This window comes from Scyliorhinus canicula, chromosome 4, assembly GCF_902713615.1.
Source record: "Scyliorhinus canicula chromosome 4, sScyCan1.1, whole genome shotgun sequence".
Lineage (NCBI taxonomy): Eukaryota > Metazoa > Chordata > Chondrichthyes > Carcharhiniformes > Scyliorhinidae > Scyliorhinus > Scyliorhinus canicula.
In genome coordinates, this window is record NC_052149.1 from 155,675,590 (window position 1) to 155,693,254 (window position 17,665).

The 17,665-nt window shown below is 48.1% G+C and overlaps 1 protein-coding gene across 5 annotated transcripts in view; it reads right to left on the reverse strand.

Moving 5' to 3' along the window:
* Positions 1-1,435: 1,435 nt before the first annotated feature.
* The window catches only part of LOC119965106 (drebrin-like), a 284,430-nt gene continuing 268,200 nt past the window's right edge, over positions 1,436-17,665 (reverse strand). For all 5 annotated transcript variants that reach the window (XM_038795409.1, XM_038795406.1, XM_038795410.1 and 2 more), the window contains 3 exons: positions 11,717-12,435; positions 10,129-10,213; positions 1,436-1,813 (listed from right to left, as the gene is read on the reverse strand). In XM_038795409.1, the coding sequence (XP_038651337.1) occupies positions 1,749-1,813; positions 10,129-10,213; positions 11,717-12,435 (869 nt within the window). In that variant the 3' untranslated portion in view covers positions 1,436-1,748. The remainder of the gene's footprint in view (positions 1,814-10,128; positions 10,214-11,716; positions 12,436-17,665) is intronic.

Sequence of the window (17,665 nt, forward strand, 5' to 3'; positions counted from 1 at the left end):
TTGCTACTATTCAAGTAATCATCTGATTCTCTCTTGAATGCCTCAATCGAACCTACCCCCACCACACTGCCAAATAGTGCATTCCAGACCCAAATTGCGCGCTGTCTGAATTTTGTTTTCTCACATTGCATTTGGTTCTTTTGCAAATCACTTTAAATCTGTTCCCTCTTGTTCACAGTTGTTTAATGAGTGGGAACAGTTTCTCCATATCTATTATGTTCAGCCTCCTCTATATTTTATAATCTCCTCTTAGCCTTTTTCTCTCCAAAGAGAACAGTCTCAAGCTCTCCAAACTATCCTAATAACTGAAGTTTCCCAACCCTGGAACTATTTTTGTAAAGACATTCTGCACCATCTCCAATGCAATCCTGTCTTTCCTATGGTCTGATGTTCAGAACTGTACTCAATATTCCAGCTGAGGTCTGACTAATGTCTTGTACAAATTCAGCATAACCTCCTTGTTATGCCCCGATTAATAAAATAAATTTCGAGTACCCAATAATTTTTTCCAATTAAGGGGTAATTTAGCGTGGCCAATCCACCTATCCTGCACATCTTTGAGTTGTGGGGGTGAAACCCACACAGACATGCGGAGAACGTGCAAACTCCACATGGACAGTGACCCAGGACCGGGATTTGAACCTGGTTCCTCAGCGCCGTAGGCTGCGATGCTAACCACTGTGCTACCGTGCTGTCCTCCTATACGCTTTATTAACTGCTCTCTTCACCTGTCCTGCCACCTTCAATGATCTATGCACATATACATCCATGTCTTTTTGCTCCTACACCCCCTTAAGAATGGCATCCCTTATTTTGTATTGTCTGTCCATGTCCTTCCTACCAAAATGCATCGTCTCATACTTCTTTGCATTGAACATCATCTGCTTCCTATCTGTCCAGTCCACCAACTTGTCTCTGTCCTTCTGAAGTTCTACACTGTCCATTTTGCAGTTTACAATACTTCCAAGTTTTGTGTCATCTGCAAACATTGAAATTGTCCCCTGCACACCAAGCTCTAGATCATTAACATATATCAGGGGTGCAGTTTAATGGCCTCTTCGCACCAGACTCGGTGATGCGAAGAGGTCATGAAATCTCGTGAGAGGCCCCCCGCGAGATTTGCAACACTTGAAACACCTCGCGAGATTTAACGAGATCTCGCGAGACATCGCGATCTGGATCTCGCCCTTACAGGGCGTGGCCATTAACATATTTAAATGTTATAATAATATAATAAGCCATTATGCTTATTGTCAGTTATTAGATAGAGCTAACCAATCAATTCCTTTCTCCTTTCCCCCCCCCTCCCAGAGCTCTTCAAAAATGTAACAGACTCCGTGGGTGAACAGAGAGAGAATGAGTGAGAAAACAAGGAGAAGAAATAATCCAAGATAACATATTGTGACCTGTACAAATGAGGACATATTTGAAAAACTGGATTTTCAGAAACTGTTTATTTTCATACAACAGCAATTAGCATTTCACAAAATTTGTGCTTTTGAAAATGGTACTTGAAAAGCAATTGGTGATTGTTAACACTGCTAGTCACATAATATCAGCTTCAGCAGACTATACCTAGCAGCTGTGAGTGGAATTAATATACAATAAGGTTAATTTAGAAAATAATACATTCAAATTATTACAATTAAAAATAGTAAACACAGACTAAAATTAAAACTTAGCAATTTTTGTCTTTTCATTTACTTGAAGCATAATTGTCATACTGGAGAGCATCACACCGAGTGAGATCAGTCTGCTGGAGAATGGTCTGGATCTGTGTCAGTGTCATTGTCGCAATAGGTAATATCAATTTCTATAAACAGAGAGAAATAGTACGGTGTTACCATGGTTACACTGCAGTTATGTATACAGTTTATTTATAAAACTCAGGCACTTAAACTCAGCATTGATGTATTGATCTAGGATATGATGCGTACGGATCCGAGTTTTAGGTGGACATAGAATGGTTGAGGGGATAATAGAGTCAGAGTAGAGATAATTTATATATTAGAGTAAAGGAAAGACATTGGGGCAGAGGCTGCGCAACAGAAGAGGTGGAAAGAACATTGGAGAATGGGACAGAGATTCATAGAATTTACAGTGCCGAAGGAGGCCATTGGCCCATCGTGTCTGCACCGGCCCTTGGAAAGAGCACCCCACCCAAGCCCACACCCCCACTCTATCCCTGTAATACAGTAACCCCACCTAATCTTTTTTGGACACTAAGGGCAATTTACATGGCCAATCCACCTAACTTGCACATCTTTGGACTGTGGGAGGAAACCGGAGCACCCGGAGGAAACCCATGCAGACACGGGGAGCTCGTGCAGACTCCGCACAGTGACCCAAGCCACAAATTGAACCTGGCACCCTGGAGCTGTGAAGCAACTGTGCTAACGACTGTGCTACCGTGCTGCCCTGGTTATACAAAAGAAGGGGAGAGTGGTTGGATGGACACTATGGTGACGTCTCATAAGGAGGACGTTTTGTGGTTGCCAGTAACAAATTCAAAAGCAGGTTTACAAAAATCATCTATTTCCATCCTCACCACTGGTTCAAGGTCGCACTGGTGGGCTACACACTAATGCACTACCAATGGTTTTCCATTCTCTCCATTTAAATGTCTCGCTTCCTGATTCATACGCTTGTGCTCAAGATTCTACCCACAACATATTCGATTACCCCTTGACCATCGTGCATCCTAATACCTTTCCCCTTTCCAATATCCAAGTATCTAATTCACAATAAAACCTCTTAACTATTAGAAGTTCTGGTACTCAACCAATAATCTGATGCTCCTTGTGGAGACCTGACATTTCAGAATGGGTCAAAGCTTGGACATGGCAGTTCATCAACAAGCAACTTTGTAGATGCCTTTCATTCCTAAATGCTGACTTTAAACACCCAGTATACTTGTGTTGTTCCTTGTGTCTTAATAAAGCTCGTAGTCTTAGAGTTGAAGTAGATGCTTTATTGTGAGTTTGTTCTCTCTTCAGTGCCTAACTTAAAGTTACATTTATGCTGCTAGTCTGTCTTGCTACCAGCTCCCGTTCCTGTGACGTGTGTCCTGACTTAGTGTTTATGTGTATTTATATCTCTCCCGTGCTCCCTCTAGTGCTTGCTCAGTTGTATTGCATCTACACAGATATACAATCACCACATAAACTCTGGGCGAAATTCTCTGACCCCCACGACGGGTGGGAGAATAGCGGGAGGGCCTTCCCGACATTTTTGCCGCCCTCCCGCTATTCTCCCCCCCCCCCCGCTGAAGTCCCGACCCGAATCGCTGCCGCCGTTTTTTTACGGCCGGCAGCGATTCTCAGCTGTTAGATGGGCTGAAGTCCCAGCCCTTTCCGCCGTTTTTACGAACGGCAAACACACCTGGTCTCGCCGTTCGTAAAAACGGCGTCACAAACTCGCTTTTTATAACCATGGCACCGATTGGCACGGCAGTACCACGGCCGTGCCAAGGGTGCCATGGGCCCGCGATCGGTGGGCACCAATCGCGGGCAGCGGGCCCGCTGCCCGCGCACTACTTGTCCTTCCGCCGCCCCGCAGTATCCATTCGCGGGGCGGCTGAGGGGCAACCCGGCCCGCGCATGCGCGGGTTTCACGCAAAAACGCGATGACGTCACCCGCGCATGCGCGGGTTGGAGTCTTCCAAACTGCGCATGCGCGGCTGACGTCATATGACGCGTCAGCCGGCGCTAACTCCAGCAAGCGGGCTTAACGATTTTTGTTAAGCCCGTCTTGCCGGAGCCTACGGCATCGGGCTGCTAGCCCCGACCGGGGACCAGAATCGGTCCCCGGTCGGGAAGGGGCGCGCTGCCGTAAAACCCGCCCGGGTTTTACGGCAGCTTTACGATTTCTCCCGTTTTCGGAGAATCTCGCCCTCTGTTTTTCTCTCTTTTTTTTTGCCAGGGGGAAGTTGGCTTTTACTTTACATTTTTTATGATATAAGACAGTGACTTATGGTAAGCAAATAGTTAAATTCAGTATTTTTAATAATAATAATCTTCATTAGTGTCACAAGTTGGCTTATATTAACACTGCAATGAAGTTATTGTGAAAATCCCCTAGTCGCCACACGGCAGCATCTGTTCGGGTACACTGAGGGAAAACTTAGAATGTCCAATTCACCTGACAGCTCGTCTTTCGGGACTTGTGGGAGGAAACTGGCGCACCCGGAGGAAACCCACGCAGACATGGGGAGAACGTGCAGACTCCTCACAGACAGTGACCCAAGCTGGAATTGAACACGGGTCCCTGCCACTGTGAAGCAACAGTGCTAACCATTGTGCTACCATGCCGCCATTTTAATAACACTGTATATTTAATAAGTCATATTATATTTTGCTGTGCATATCACCTTTATCTCAGACTACTACTTGTATAAAAATAGCACACAGAACAATATAATCTGAGTGTGATAAATGTTCACACCTACGTTTTGCAGAACAGAATATGTATTTCACTCTGTCAGTTCATCACTGACGAAAGTCACCTCACTGGAGTGTGACTTTATGTTTGGTTAAAAAATTACAATCCCAAAAGTTTAAGACTCCTTGAGTTAAGCTTTAAAAGCTAGCTTCCAGGTGAAAAAAAAAAGCAAATAAAAAAGGTGAATGTTATGCTGGGCTTCATCACAATAAGCGAAAATATAAAAACAAGAAAATGCTGCTGTCAGTGTAGAGAGTGTTGATGAAACCTCATCTGAATACCTTCAGTTCTGATCACCTTGGAAGAGACAGAAATCCCATCATGGTCAATTGTTCTGTGATTCACATTTGCCTTTAACATGGAAAAGAATGCCCCAAATCTTCAAAGATGAACACGAAAGATCAAATGACCAGTGAGGGAGAGGCGGAGCCACAAACAGATTTGACAACAAGGCTGCCATGGAAAAGAATGGGGTCAGTGGCTAGAGAACAAACTTTCTGGCAGAAACTGAAGACAATGAGCGTAACTTTCCAGCCGTTCATGCCGGTGGAATCTTGCGGTCCCACCAACAGCTCACCCCCGCTGCAGGTTTCCTGGCGTGAGAGTTCCGTTCAATGAGAAAGCCTGTTGACAACAGCTGGTCTAGGTGATCCTGCTGTCAGCCAATGTCGGGCCACCTCTACTGCTGCGAAACACGCGGTGTGTCGCATGGAAAATCCTGCCCATGTGCTTTGGTTGGGGGAAATTTCTGCTCATCCAGTACTGGATGTTAAGAGAGAGAGGTGCTGAGAGACAGACCAAGGTGATCTCAGTACACATGTGGAATCCATGGTGTTTACAGATGATGTCACAAAGGAGTAGCATGCAGATGAGAAATAGGAGGGGACCAAGCATAGATCTCCGACAGAACACCAGGCATAACGGTGTGAGAGATGAAAGAGAAACCATTGCAGATGAGTCTCTGGCTAAGACTGGGTAGCTCAGAATGGAACCAGTTGGGCGATCCCATCGAATGTATAACAAAGCACTAGTGATGGGAGAGATGATGTGGCTAACCGAGTCAAAGACTGCAGACAATGGTGAGGAGGATTAGTTTATCATGATCATAATCATGTAAGATGTTATTTGTAACTTTGATAGGGTCAATTTGACAGTGGTGAAAACGTGAATGTAGGCATTCAAACATGGAATTCGAGGTCAGGATTTCTCGGACAGCAGGGTTTGCCTTCTTGTCAACCAAGAAATCAGCAGGGAACACATCCATGTCAATACTGCTTGCCCCCCTAGTGTTAACTGGCTGCAGGCAGAACTTCCATCCCCTCACTCGGGAGGAAGTCTCATCTTAGAGAGCTGCCGACCAGTCTCATCCCTGAAAAATGTTCAGCACCATTCGGGACTCCTCAGACACTGAAGCAATCCATGTCCAAATTCAGCAAGACCGAGACAATATTCAGACTTCACTGACAAATGGCCAGTAACATTTGCACCATACAAGTGCCAGGCAATGACCACCTCCAAAAAGAAAGAATCTAACCATTAAACCATGACAGTCAATGGCATTACCATTGCTGAATTCCCTCTATCAACGTCCATGGTTATCACTGACCAGAAACTGAACTGGACTAGCCACATAAATACTGTGGCTACAAGAGCAGGTCAGAGGCTCTAAATTCTGTGGGAGTATCTCACCTTCTGACCCCAAAGCCTGCCCACTACCTATAAGGTACAAGTCACGAGTGTGACAGAGTATTCTCCACTTGTCTGGATGAGTGCAGCTTCAACAAGATTCAAGCACCTTCCAAACCCACAATCTAGAAGGACAAGGACAGCAGATACCTGGGAACACCACCATCTGGAAGTTTCCCTCCAAGTGACTTGGAAATATATTGCCCTTCCTTCAACGTCACTGGGTCAAAATCCTGGGATTCCCTCCATAACAGAACTGTTAGTGTACCTACAATACATGGATGGCAGTGGTTCAAGAAGGCAGCTCATCACCACCTTCTCAAAGGCAATTAGAGATGAGCAATAAATGCCAGCCTAGCCAGTGACGTCCACATCCCAGGAATTAATATGTTTGAAAGACGCTGCCAAAGCTACAGTGTATATGACTGGGGCTGCAAGCAGTTCCCAGAACCTACGTACCGGGATTCCAGGAACTGGGGACCTGGTAGGTTTTAGGGATCGCAGCGTAGATTGGGACAACAATCCTGGGGGTGGACAGAGGGTGATAGTGCCCCAGTGGAAAGACCGGGGGTAGGGAGGACCTGCAGGGACCAGTCAACTTGGGGGTGGGGGCACTCAATGTTAAATGGAGGTTGCTGATGGAGGTTCCCCCTGCTACCCCCTTGCCTTCCCACCCGAGAACTGAACAGAGTTACGTTTCGGGATTTTCCCTGACCCCTGAACTCCTCCGGCCAGCCTGAAAGTTGAGGCTGAGCAGAAAACGGCCCATAAGTGGTCAACAAATTGTCACTTAAGGGCCTCAAGTGGGGCAAGGGTCGGTTGACTGTCCTAAGCTTCGCCTGTCGAAGTGCCAAGAGGTTGGGTAAGTGGGTGCCTGGTGGAAAGGTCATCTGACAAATGTTACGGCACCTCCCGCCTACAAACCTGCTGATGGGGCAATGCAAAATTTTGTCCCTGGGTAAAATGGGCACAGAAGAGGAGGCCACAGTCAAAAGCACAGCATTTTGGAGGGGTGGGCATTAAGGCTAGAGAAGTCGCAGGGGTAGGGACTGGTAAGGTGCTGAAGGGATTTACCACAGGCTAGACTGACACGATAAAAATTAAAATTTGAGGCATTGCAGGAAGCAGGAAACAATGATGGATAGGTGAGTGGGACTGAATGTTGTAAAGGACCTAGCAGCAGTTGGAAAGAGTTGGAAATGTATGAATGGTGGATGATGGGTGGGGTTGCCAAAATTCCAGGATTGGCCAACAGATTCTAGAAATTTAAGAGCAATCTTTAGAGCACTGTTATGTGCAACCGTGGAAAAATCATCGAGGCATTAAAATTAATTGGGTTTTTTGACATTATGGTTGAACATTTAACAATTATAAAGAATATTGAAAATGGGAAGAAAAAAGGCTGTTTGGCTGACATGTCAAGCATCGTCCAACTGGGTGTAATAAGCCGTTTTCCTTTCCTATTGGCACAGAAAGGCAGTACATCACTGGATGGATTGGTTGGTTGACTAATGACTGCAGGATGGAGTCATACGATGAGAACTCCAGGAATATATTTAATCACAGTTGGCAAGCCTATTGCTGGGAGAGTGAGTTGGAGGAGGAGAGATAGCACATTATTGCCACAGGCACAAAGGGCGGGATTCTCCCAGCCCTGTGCCAGGCCAGAGAAACCAGCGAACGCCCCGACGCTGGCACGCGCTTCTCCACAGAGGAAACAAAAACTGAGTCTCGCCGGCGCCATTCTAACCTGTTCTGAGCTGGCGGGACCTCGGCGTTGAAGGGTCGGGTGGCGGCCTGTGGGGGGGGGGGGGGGGGGGGGGGGTCCGGCTCCCGGGGGGGGGGGGTCCGACCCCGGGGGGGGTGGGGGGGGGGGGGTCCGACCCCGGGGGGGGCACTCCTATGTGGCCTGGCCCGCGATCGGGGCCCACCGATCGGCGGGCCGGCCTCTCTGGCTGGGGGCCTCCTTTCCTACACGCAGGCCCCTGTAGCCCTGCGCCATGTTGCGTCGGGGCCGGCGCATCGAAGAAGGCTCCTGCGCATGCACATGTTAGCGCCAGTGCCACTGCGCATGTACACATTGGCGCCGGCGCCACTGCGCAGGCGCCGATCCTGCGGCACACAGTTCACGCCGGGATCGGCAGCTGGAGCGGCGCAAACTGCTCCAGCGCCATGCTGGCCCTCCGTAGGGGCCAGAATTACTAGTTTACGACGTTGTGGACACACTGCCACGGGATGGGAGAATTCCGCCCAGAATTCTTGACCTTTGCCATCTCAGTGCTGTGGCAAGGGTGGAATTCTGGTTGAGAGATTCAAACAGGAATCAGGCACTCTCATGTCAGGAAGGACAATGCTTAGAACCAAAGTAATATTTTCTTTACTCTGTATCACTTCTGAACTTTAAGATAACAGCTGCACCAGTGGAATATTTTTTCTATTTCCCATTCCAGTGACACCTGTAATCTCTCAGACTAATTGCCAATGTAATGCCAAATCCTGTGTAGGGAAGATGGAAGGGACACTAGTGAAAGATGCAGGTTCAGGGCAAGCACTACCCTTGATAAAATAAATCAAATGGGTTGGTCATATTTTACAACAATTCAAAAATGTAGTCCATCGGCATGACCTTCCCCTACAATTTATTCCAATTGTCCAAGCATCCGGCACCTACTTTTCACCACCTTTCAAACTCCCCTCCTCTCCACCTATTAGAAACCCAAATATAACATTTGCAATGCATCCTGATATGTACTATACAGCAAATGGGGAGGTCAATTTTTCTTTTTTCCATTTCCATTTGAAAAGTTATGACTGAATCTGCTTCCACAACCCTCTGAGCATTGCAGATCATGCCAGACAATTCTCCTCAATTCACCTCCAATCCTTTTGCCAATTGTCTGAAATCTGTATCCCATGGTTATTTCCATTGGAAACGATCACTCATTTACGCAAGGCTAGGCTGGCGCAGAGTGGGGGGGGTGATCCTGAAGTGTGAGGGAAGCGGCTGAATGGATGGAGGGGAGGAGGCTTAGGGGGATGGTTGGGAATAGAGGAAAGAAGCCAAGGCCATCCAAACCAGGCATAGCATATTGGGGGGTGATTGTGATAGAGGAGGGTCAGATCCAATAGATATCTGGGGCTGGGTTTTTCCACAGCCCCATGCCGAAATTGTGTTTGGCGTGGGGCCGGAGAATTGACGCCTGTGCCCGAATCTGGGCCGGCACTGTACCCGCAATTCTCCGGTCCCTGGAGAATCGATCGCGCGCGAATTACGTGGCGCGGCTGGGGGGCCATTGCCAGAGGCCCTCCAAGCGATACTCTGGTCCCGACCGGCCGAATTCCCGACGGCATGGTTCTCACCACGCCTGGCCAATTGGGACTCTCGCACGGCGGCTGCAGACTCAGTCCGTGGCTGCCCTGGTGGAGAGGGAGGGGGGGAAATCAAGCACCGGGGGGGCTTATGGGCAGCCAGGGCGGCGATCGGCGGGTCATATGGAGCGGCGTGGGGCAGATCGGTGGGACCTTGTTTGTTGGTCCAGGTCCGCCGGCTGAGTCAGTCATCGCGTTCAGCGTGGCCGCTGGAGGTTGCTACCGTGCGCACATGCGGTCTCAGAACCGGATGTGCAGGGGGCCCGTATCACCAGCCAAAGCTGTGTGAAGCTCCTCGGGTCTCTGCCAGCCCCCTGTAGGTAGGTGAATAGGTCTTTCTTTTTGTTAGGAAAGTATGGAGTGAAACGGCAGTGTTTTTACGTCATTGTGGGGACATAGCCCCATTTTTGGAGAATCCATACCCTGGTGATTGTTGGGGGTTGTGCGCCAGATATGCTCAAGTTAATTCTCCTTGGACCTCAGGAAGCAAAGATGAAGAATGACTGGGATAGGAGAGTGGTTTAAGTACAAAAGGTGACTGCAGCATTTTTATCATGTTAAAATAAACATTTATCATGTGAAAACAAACATACAAACCATGAAAGCACTGAAGGGAATTCATCAGTTTCTCACCTGGTATTTTATTGGCATTTTCCTCTACGTGTGATTGGACTTTAATATATTCGTCCTGTGATTGGTTGAAAAAATCTTGAACTGCCTATAGAGTAGAAACCATAAAATTAATGAAAATTACAAAATGTAACCAGGTGTATTCCTGAACTCAACCTAAAATCAGGTGGCTAAAAGGGGGCAATGCTTTCCAGGCTTATTTGGTTTGAGATGATGTGGAGATGATGGCGTTGGATTGGGGTGAGCACAGTAAGAAGTCTCACAACAGCAGGTTAAAGTCCAACATGTTTGTTTCAAACACTAGCTTTCGGAGCACTGCTCCTTCCTCAGATGAATGAAGAGATATGTTCATATAGACAAATTCAAAGATGCCAGACAATGCTTAGAATGCGAGCATTTGCAGGTAATTAAATCTTTACAGATCCAGAGATAGGGGTAACCCCAGGTTAAAGAGGTGTGAATTGTCTCAAGCCAGGACAGTTGGTAGGATTTTGCAAACCATTCATCCCCCACCATCTGGCCTGGGCTTGCAAAATCCTACAAATCTTTAACCTGGGTTACCCCTATCTTTGGATCTGTAAAGATTTAATTACCTGCAAATGCTTGCATTCTAAGCATTGTCTGGCATCTTTGAATTTGTCTATATGAACATACCTTTTCATTCACCTGAGGAAGGAGCAGTGCTCCGAAAGCAAGTGTTTGAAACAAACATGTTGGACTTTAACCTGGTGTTGTAAGGCTTCTTACTATTTGGTTTGAGGGCAAGGGTTTTACAATTTAAATTTTATTCTCGGCTGTGCCTTCAAGAAGACCGCTTCCATGGACAAAATAAATTAACTGAGTTGCTCAGATTTGAGAAAAGTGCAGAAATTTAGCTCAGCCTCTTCCACTATTATAAATGGACTTTGCTTTTTTGGTGACGTTACTGCTCAAAGGCGAGGAATGCCAGCCCTGGAAAGACACCTTAAACCCGCATCACGCACTCTCAGGTCAAGTCTGACATGCTCAGAACCAAAGTAATCTTTCCTTAACTCTGTATCACAATGCATCTGAACTTTAAGATAACATACCCAACAGCACCAGTGCAACATGTTTTTCTATTTCCCATTCCAGTGGCACCGATGATCTCTCTAACTAATTGCCAATGGAGTGCCAAATCATGTAGTGATGTGCTGTCAGCTGACATCCTGTGGGAACCAGTTTGAATCTTCCCTATTCATTTCAAATAGGACCCTTACTGACATCAGCCTTGCTGTAATCAAACAAATCAAAAGGACAGGAAGGCTGATTACACATAGCTGTTTTTGATAAGGAGGTTTTCTCTACAGAAATCTGATCTGTCCTGTAGTGTTAACATTTGCAACCTGTGAGACTGTTGTGTGAAGTTCTGCGCGAGATCATTATACCTTATGCAAACTCCATGGCACATTTTGATTAATATTTTTGAGCTAAAATAAAGGAGTCAAACTTGAATTTCATACCAGCTGCTGTAGTTTAAAATTAAATGAAAATGTTTCCTGCTTTTGAGCATGATATTGCACAACAAAATGCACATCAACATGTTTGCCTTGCCTGTTTCATCCCAGCTTACCTCAGCATCTTGGGGCTTGGGGAGTTCCTGTATTCCAAAGCAGTAGTCTTCACTCATCTGTTGTGGTCCTTCCAGTTCTATGAGGCTTGGCAGGTTCTCCCACTGCTGTGAATCAAGACAGTCTGGCGGTGGTGCTGGAAGACCTTCATTACCATCAAAACACAGCAAGTTATCTTGCTCAGCTTCCCCACGTCTCTGTGGCTGTTGTTGCCCTAGTTCAGTGGGCTCCAACGCTGCAGGTTGCGCTGCTGATTCCTGGAAGTTCACAAGCAGTTGGCTATTTGTTTCAATGTCTGCATGTGTTGACACAGTCTCATCCAATGGTGGGTTTTTCATATTTAAAATCAGTTCCGTTTCCTCAGTACTGGTGTAGATCAATGGCTTCTCTGCTGGCTCACTGTGTAATTTTGATGGTAGCTGATCTATTCCATTGGCCTCTCGAAGCTCCAGCAAATTCTCATTCACTTGTGGAAAAATCTCATTCATTGTTGGATTCCCAATGTCCACAAGATGTTGTTCCTCAGTACTTCTGAAGCCTGCCTGATCACTGTGTACTGATTCTTCAGTATGTACAAAGCTGGGTGCCTCAGGCCATATAGCATTTGGCGTGTCTATATCTACAAGACCAGGTTCCTCAATGTAGCTCGGCACATTCCATTCTGGCACAGGCTCTTCATATTTAATGAGCGGTTCTTCTGGAAAGTCATGTGCAGTTTTGTCTGTATAGAACAGAATGGAAACAGAGACATGAGATTAAATCAGTCAATGTCTTGGCAGATTACAGGCAAACTAATAAAATGTACAAAATTCTATATGAATCCATATATTTCTTTGTCCTCCGATCCCCAAATGTTTCTATTCACATCATGAAGCAGCTCAAGCATTAACATTGTACACTGGTCTCTACCTGGAACCATCAAACTGCTTCCCTCATCAAAGCCAGATAGTGGCATCCCGTCATCCTGAGTCAGAGGTATACACTGACCTATTTCCTTCGATAGGTGTGCACTTCCCTCAGCATTATACACTGATTATACACTCTGCATTCAGAGTACCCTTATCCTCTCTATCCGTCAGAGCCATTCACAGCTTCCTTCAGCATTTATAACATACAGATTATCTATCTACAGTCCAAGTAATACACAGCTCCCTCCATATATCCACGAGCGGGGGACATATATCAACATTCACTATCTCAACAAGGCTTTCAGAACACCACCATCCCATCTGTCTTGTTGGTCCAACTCCAATCTCTTCCCTTTGGGTAGGGCAAACCACACACAGGGGACATGCATTTCATCCAACCACTGCTCCATCCCCGCTCATCGCATATCTTTGTTTATCTCCACACAGGCCAAGCGTGCTGACATACCCTCAATTATGGCACGAGAGAGTGTACTCGTAAAACGAAGGCTTTAATAAACAGTGCGCACTCATCTCCCCAGCTGGCGAAGTTCTCTGTTTATTAAAGCCTTTGTTTTACGAGTACAATCTCTCGTGTCATAATTGAGGGTATATCAATTTAATAAACAGAGAACTTTGTCAGCCGGAGAGATGAGTGCTCACTGAGTGCCAACCACAGGATGTCACCTTATATCCGGCCCCTGGGAGGTGGAGCCGGAGGCGGGGTCCCCCAGGGTTCCAAACCCGGTCTTAAAGGGACATTACATGCATGACCTTAAAGGCATATTACCCATTCATCTCATTTGCACACAACAGACAGAGCGACCCTAGACTGGGGGAGGGATGACAGAGGCCCTTCCGGGTTCAAGGAGGCTTCTGCAGAGCTTGCCGGCGAGAACCGGGATCGGTCCTGTGGCAGCATAGAGCTTAGTCTCTCACAACAATCTAGTATGGATTTCAGCTCAATCACTTCTCAATCACTCTGAATTAGCTTCAGTTCATCCACTGACATTTCCTTTTGTATTTTCCAGGTACCAGCAATCCCCAGACAGCTGGCCGACCCAGCAGCTCTCCAATCCCGAAGCATGTCTTAGGATGAGGGGACTCAGGAAGAACCTGAGCATTGCTCACCCACACACTTCACCAGCACAGAGACACATGCCTCAGTGGGGTATAGTTCAAGATAAGACTCAGGGTCACTTTATGGAGGAGACCTCGCAGGTATGTCCCCGCAGCAGTCTGAAGCAGGGATCAGCCCAGGTCTCCGACACTCAGAGGGCTGCTGGAGACCAGCCACCTGCTCGGTCCCAGGCAGATGATGAGCCTCTGGATGCGGCTGCTAGCTCACTGGTGGAGATCATAGAATTTACAGTGCTGAAGGAGGCCATTTGGCCCATTGAATCTCCACCAGCCCTTGGAAAGAGAACCCTGCTCGAGCCCATGCCTCCACGCTATCCCTGTAGCCCAGTAACGCCACTTAACCTTTTTTGGACACGATGGGCAATTTATCATGGCCAACCTACCTAACCCGCACATCTTTGGACTGTGGGAGGAAACCTGAGCACCCGGAGGAAACCCATGCCGACATGGGGACAACGTGCAGACTCTGTACAGACAGTGACCCAGCGGGGAATCGAACCTGGGACCCTGGAGCTGTGAAGCAACTGTGCTAACCACTGTGCTACCGTGCTGCCTAGATATGGCTGCCAGCTCGCTGGTGGATATACGGCTGCCAACTCGCTAGTGGAGATACAGCTGCCAGCTGACTGGTGGAGATACGGCTGCCAGCTGACTGGTGGAGATACGGCTGCCAGCTGACTGGTGGAGATACGGCTGCCAGCTCGCTGGTGGAGATACGGCTGCCAACTCGCTGGTGGAGATACGGCTGCCAGCTGACTGGTGGAGATATGGCTGCCAGCTCGCTGGTGGAGATACGGCTGCCAGCTGACTGGTGGAGATATGGGTGCCAGCTCGCTGGTGGGGATGCGGCTGCCAGCTGACTGGTGGAGATATGGCTTCCAGCTCGCTGGTGGATATACGGCTGCCAGCTGACTGGTGCAGATATGGCTGCCAGCTGACTGGTGCAGATATGGCTGCCAGCTGACTGGTGGAGATATGGCTGCCAGCTGACTGGTGGAGATATGATTGCCAGCTGACTGGTGGAGATATGGCTGCCAGCTCACTGGTGGAGATATGATTGCCAGCTGACTGGTGGAGATATGGCTGCCAGCTTGCTGGTGGAGATATGGCTGCCTGCTCACTGGTGGAGATATGGCTGCCAGCTGACTGGTGGAGATATGGCTGCCAGCTCGCTGGTGGAGATATGGCTGCCAGCTCACTGGTGGAGATATGGCTGCCAGCTCACTGGTGGAGATACCAAGAAAATCAGCGGAACATCGTGTAGACACTTGTCAAAGTAGATCGCATGATGGAGGAGTTTCTGCGTTCTGTCTGATGTCCTCCAACATATGAATGCCACAAGGCCACCATAGGGAGGTTGGCAAGCACCATGGAGACCTTGGTGCAACAGGTCCTGCCAGATTTGCACTTGTGGGCCACGTGTGGACCAGGTATCTTAACCTCCCTTCTGGTGCCCCGTCTCCTCCAGGAGTCATGCCACTGCCTTTGGCACCCACAGGGAGCATAGGGAACTCAACCAGACAGTCTGGGGGCCTCTACTCAGAACATCCAAAGGGTGTGCAGCTGCTCAGAGTCCCCTCTGCTTGTATCTGCATCAACTCTAGCAGTGCAGGCCGCCGAGGGTGTTTCTGGCCATGAGCAATAGACCCTTTTGAGGCCGAGGCCCTCCAGAGCTTGGACCACCAGAGGATGCCTGCCAAGGTCTTCACAGGCATTATGATGAAGCAGTCAGTAGGCTGCCTCCACCCCTGCTGCAGATGTGCGGCTGCAACAAGGTGTAGTGATAGGGTTAGAAAAGTTAAACATTTGGATGTCACCGCTGGGTCATGGGTGCCCTATCGCTGAATAAATTGCAGTTTGAATGTCCCCTTTTCAGATTAACATTCTCGTGAAGCCAACCTCAGTGCCACTTGGTACTGTACCATTGTGTGTTGTCAGGGAGATGTGTGTAATTCTTTATTCAGAGTTTATGATGGCTGAGTTCTCAACAATTAGTCCTCAAGGGGTGGCAATGGCTGATGAGGACTCACCAGATATGTGACTCTCTGCACATCTGGGTTTCCGAACGGATAGTGCCCCAAACCAAGGCATGGACTTTAGGATATGAGCTCTACCCTGGTCCGCACTTCCTTTGCAGCATCCTTCCATGGTGTGGAAAATGTCCAGCCTCAACTCACATCACTGACCTTCCTTCCTTTTAAGTTGACAGAGTGAGCACATTACCAGGACAGTGATGACCACAGCTACAATCTGACCCAAGTGAGTCCGGAACATTAAAGGCTCAAATGTGAATGCAGGATCCGACCTTTCAGCGATGGTTCAGCTATTCCCCGAGAAGTCACGAAATGGCTTGGAGGATGTCTCCTGTTGTTCGGGGTTAAAGATTTACTCCTTTTGAAACCTTTCAGCTATGAGTGTATCATGGGCACGACTCCCACTTCTCCCCTCCTCCATGACATCATGGCACTCATCCCTCAGAACCCCCCTGGGTTTCCTGCACCTCCTCATCTTCATCTTCCGAGGAGGTCTCCTCCTCCTCCTCCTCAAGTTCACCCTCTGGCAGGGCCTCACTTCTCTGCACAGCCTGTTTGTGAAGGGCCCAGCATAGTGCGATCATGTGGCAAAGCCTCTCCGCTGTGTATTGCAGAGAGCTACCCGAGGGGTCCAGGCATCTAAATTGTATCTTCAGCAGTCCAATAGTCTGCTATATGAGGAAGCGTGTGGTGGCATGAGCAGTGTTGTACCTCTCCTCACCTGAGATCTGAGGGTGAAACACTGGAGTCATGAGCCACTGTTTAAGTGGATGGCCCGGATACTCCAGCAATCAACCCTCCAGACGTTCTGGCCCCTCGAAGACCCCAGGCACCTGGGAGTGACTGAGGATGTAGGAGTCATGGCAACCCCCTAAGGAACTGTGCACAAATGTGCAGGGCATGCTTTTGATGGTCGCACATCAGGGGTACATTGACGGGATGGAAGAACTTGTGGTTGACAAATCTCAAGGGCTGCTACCAGGGAGCCTGTCTGGCCACATGGGTGCAGCATATTGCTCCCTGCACCTAGGAAACCGAGAGATAGCTGCAAAGCCCATGAATCTCTGAACCTGGCTGTCCTCATTCAGAGCAAAGTCCACCTAATGACGGGCCTTCCTGTAAAAGGGGATTGGTCACCTCCTGAGTGCACCGATATGTTGCTGACTGTGAAACGCTGCAAATATCCCCAGTTGCTCCCTGGAAAGACCAAGAGGCAAGGAAATTGAGTGCTGCCGTCACCTTCAGGATGACTGACAGGGGGAAGTCTCCAAACCTACTTGGCATCAGGTCTTCTCAGAGTAAGTGGCATATGTGACAATGCAGATCTATGGACAATCGTAGCCTTTCCAGGCACTGCCTCTCACTCATTTGTAGAATGGAGATTCGTGGCTGATAGGCCCTTGGTGTTGCCAGTTGTTTCCACAGTCTCGGTCTCTGCTCCTCAGCCTCCTGTTGATGCTCGTGCTCCCCAAGGCTTGTCACATATGCAGTGCCTCCTGCTTGAGCTGTGTGGGCAGATTCCTTTCGTTCACCTCCTACCTCAAATGAGGATTAGTAGGAAAGCTCCCTGGTTCACTGGATCCATTCTCACTGTTGGCTCCTCTATGAAAAGAGATATTGAAGCTGAGTGCAAAGGTGTGAATGAGGGAGCTATGGGAAAAGTTGGGCAGCTAAGCTTTGGCACATTAGATCGCATGTCCCTCATGCTACCTTACCCCTAGGACCCTGACACACAGAGTTTAGCTGAATTCCATTCCACAGGTGTTACATCTGGGGCCTTGTGGTGGTGGGGGTGAGAACTTGTCAATTACCTCACTGAACTAATGTTGCTCTGAACTCCACTCATTGACTTGGCGTCACATATCCCTCCACT